Source organism: Sinocyclocheilus anshuiensis, unplaced genomic scaffold (assembly GCF_001515605.1).
Source record: "Sinocyclocheilus anshuiensis isolate Anshui unplaced genomic scaffold, SAMN03320099.WGS_v1.1 scaffold3199, whole genome shotgun sequence".
Lineage (NCBI taxonomy): Eukaryota > Metazoa > Chordata > Actinopteri > Cypriniformes > Cyprinidae > Sinocyclocheilus > Sinocyclocheilus anshuiensis.
This window is the reverse complement of record NW_015544133.1, coordinates 129,015-132,003: the sequence shown is the minus strand read 5'-3', so window position 1 is coordinate 132,003 and position 2,989 is coordinate 129,015. Positions and strand designations below refer to the sequence as shown.

Sequence of the window (2,989 nt, the reverse complement as noted above, 5' to 3'; positions counted from 1 at the left end):
AAGTTTTTTTTAAGTGTTTTTTTTTTTTTTTTTTTTTTTTGTTATGTGGTTTATAGAGGCTGATCAGTCTGAGACTGAGCCCAAAAACTAACAACTCAAGTCAAAACTTTATAAAAATTTCAACCAAACTGAGCCCATTTCTGGTTCGAACAGAGCAGTGTGCGTGATCTTGGGCATGGCTGCTTTTTAATAACTTGACTGAGTGTCTCTGTGTTTTGTCATTTCAGTTGATGAGGAGGAACATCTAATTGTTGACTGGTTCACTCTTATTCAGGAAAAGCATTTACTGGTACGGAGAGAGGCTGAACTGGTCTACACGTAAGTACATTTTTTGCATACATTTAAAATGTTGTAACATTAATAACAACATACTATGTTGACATACTATTGCACAGTGGTTCTTAAACTGTGAGGCTTCCCTTGTGTATGGTATGGTATCCATTTGCATCCTCTCCAGAGAAAACGTATGATGGAAAATAATCTCAAACTTACATTTAAAATTGAATAACATCCCTATCATTAAAAAATGTTGGAACATCAGTTTATAGAGAGAATCTAGAGGCAGTCTTAATTTATTTAGAGAAGGGTGAGACTGTCTTTATATGCATGGACCTCTTTTTGGAAAAAAAAAAACTTTTATTTGCATGCCCTAGATGAATTAGGAGATATTGATTGAGTTTGCATGGTTTTAACATTTTATGCATTAGGCTCCTCTATTATTTAATTTAATTTAGTTTATTTTATTTTATTTTAGCTGAGAAAGCATGTCTTCTTTTCAAAACCTTTTCCATCTTAAATCCTCAAATGTTCTGTCAGAGTGTATCTATCCATATATCTGATGTCCCTGTTCAATTAATAGATTACAGCATTTGGTGCCAACGTTAGTTTCAGCGCACGGTTTATTTTTGCTGTGTGGATCACGCTGAAGTCGGCAGCTCTGACCGCTCTAGAAAATAAAAATGACACGAGACTAGAAATGACATGAAAGCAAATCAAAAACATTTGAAATCTGAATGCACACAACTTAAGCAACCAACACTCTGCTGGTTGGAGATTTATGTAAACCATTATGAAGTAAATTCGATCCTCATCCTCATGAACGTGATTCCATGACGATCAAGCTTGTAATAGTTCTCAGTTTCCTCCTACCAAAACCATTTGATAATTTTGAGCCATTATTAAAAACAATATTCAGCATAGTACCCCAGAAATTACATTAGAAGAAATGTAGTCAGGCTGAACACAGCTGTTCTGCTCACGCCATATTCATTCACTCATTCCCTACTGGGAGTATGCAGGATAGCAGTGAAATGTAGTCTGTTAGCAGACTTTGTTATATATATTTAGAATTATTATGCACACCAAATTTTTTACTCTGACATTATCATTTTATGTACATGTATCATTTAAATTTAAAATGTATAGTTTTTATGCAGCCACACTACTGCCAGATTGCTGCTCACAGTTTGAGAACCACTGCCATAGCAAGGTGCTAAAAGTTAACAGTCATGGCTCTTGCCAGTTCTTGTCCACAGAGCTGTCAATATGATAATAATAATAATATACTGTATGTCAGCCTGATAGTTTCAGGACCTCTGCACAGAACAATGGAGAACAGTTGGGTTTAAGTTAAATATGAAACAGGAAAAATCTCTGTCCGAGTTTTATCTGTATCTGGATTTTAGAGCCAAGCAGCAGAACCTGGAGGAGAGGCAGGCCGATGTAGAATATGAGCTTAGATGTTTACTTAACAAGCCAGGTATGAAACAACACAAAAGCGTTGTGAGTAAATCCTCCTCCTTTCTTTCAAATAACAGCCATTCTTTATTCAATCTCTCCTTTATCTCTCTCTTTCCCAATCGCTTACATCTCTGATAGAGAAAGAATGGACAGCTGAAGACAAAGACAGGGAAAAACAATTGATGGCAGATCTTGTCACTATAATTGAGCAGAGGAACAAGATTGTTAACAGCATAGATCTGGACAGACAGAGGTAATCAGTCAATGCAAATGCACTCTGCTTCATTCTGATCCTGAGCTCGAGTGTCTCTGCTAAGCAGTTTTTCTGTAAATTTGATATGAAATAGTAAGTAATTTTGTCATCAGTATCAAGTTTGCATGCTGTTTTTGAGGAGTTCATCAATTTCTGCTTTAGGGAGGAGGAGGAAGACAAACTAGTAGCTGCTATGCTAAAGAAAAAAGGTCAGTGTTATTTCTCTTTTCACTGACTCTCTCATTCCTCATTCATAATGATACATCTTGCTTTGATTCTTGTATTTCTTTTCAGAGTTCCATGGACCGGCTGATCAGAAGAAGAAAGCAGGGAAGTTTAAGCCCATGAAGGTTTTGAAGAGACTAAGCACCAAGAATGAAGGGGTAAAGGACAACAGTCCCCGAAAAGAGAACAGTTGAAGGGTAAACTTAGTGAAGGAAAGAGAAGCAAAAAAAAAAGGATGTACTACATGTCTAATTAACACTTTTGAATATATTGCTATAAAACAGTTATGTTAAATTTGCCTTTGAGGTAGTAGCAGCTGAACTGATATACTACTGCAGTTTATAAAATTAAAAAAAAAACTAAAATTAACACCGTCTTAGTCAGATGCAACAAAATTTTTGACTTAAAAAAAATCTTGAAAGGCTCAAGACAGAGGTAATCAGTCAATGCAAATGCACTCTGCTTCATTCTGATCCTGAGCTCGAGTGTCTCTGCTAAGCAGTTTTTCTGTAAATTTGATATGAAATAGTAAGTAATTTTGTCATCAGTATCAAGTTTGCATGCTGTTTTTGAGGAGTTCATCAATTTCTTCTTTAGGGAGGAGGAGGAAGACAAACTAGTAGCTGCTATGCTAAAGAAAAAAGGTCAGTGTTATTTCTCTTTTCACTGACTCTCTCATTCCTCATTCATAATGATACATCTTGCTTTGATTCTTGTATTTCTTTTCAGAGTTCCATGGACCGGCTGATCAGAAGAAGAAAGCAGGGAAGT

The 2,989-nt window shown here is 35.9% G+C and overlaps 1 protein-coding gene across 2 annotated transcripts in view; it reads left to right on the top strand.

Annotated features, from left to right (window-relative positions):
* LOC107694909 (MICAL-like protein 1) overlaps positions 1 to 2,638 on the top strand; it is a 21,849-nt gene extending 19,211 nt beyond the window's left edge. For both annotated transcript variants that reach the window (XM_016494624.1, XM_016494623.1), the window contains exons 12-16: positions 228 to 318; positions 1,686 to 1,759; positions 1,879 to 1,993; positions 2,156 to 2,202; positions 2,288 to 2,638. In XM_016494624.1, the coding sequence (XP_016350110.1) occupies positions 228 to 318; positions 1,686 to 1,759; positions 1,879 to 1,993; positions 2,156 to 2,202; positions 2,288 to 2,412 (452 nt within the window). In that variant the 3' untranslated portion in view covers positions 2,413 to 2,638. The remainder of the gene's footprint in view (positions 1 to 227; positions 319 to 1,685; positions 1,760 to 1,878; positions 1,994 to 2,155; positions 2,203 to 2,287) is intronic.
* The last annotated feature ends 351 nt before the right edge of the window (positions 2,639 to 2,989 follow it).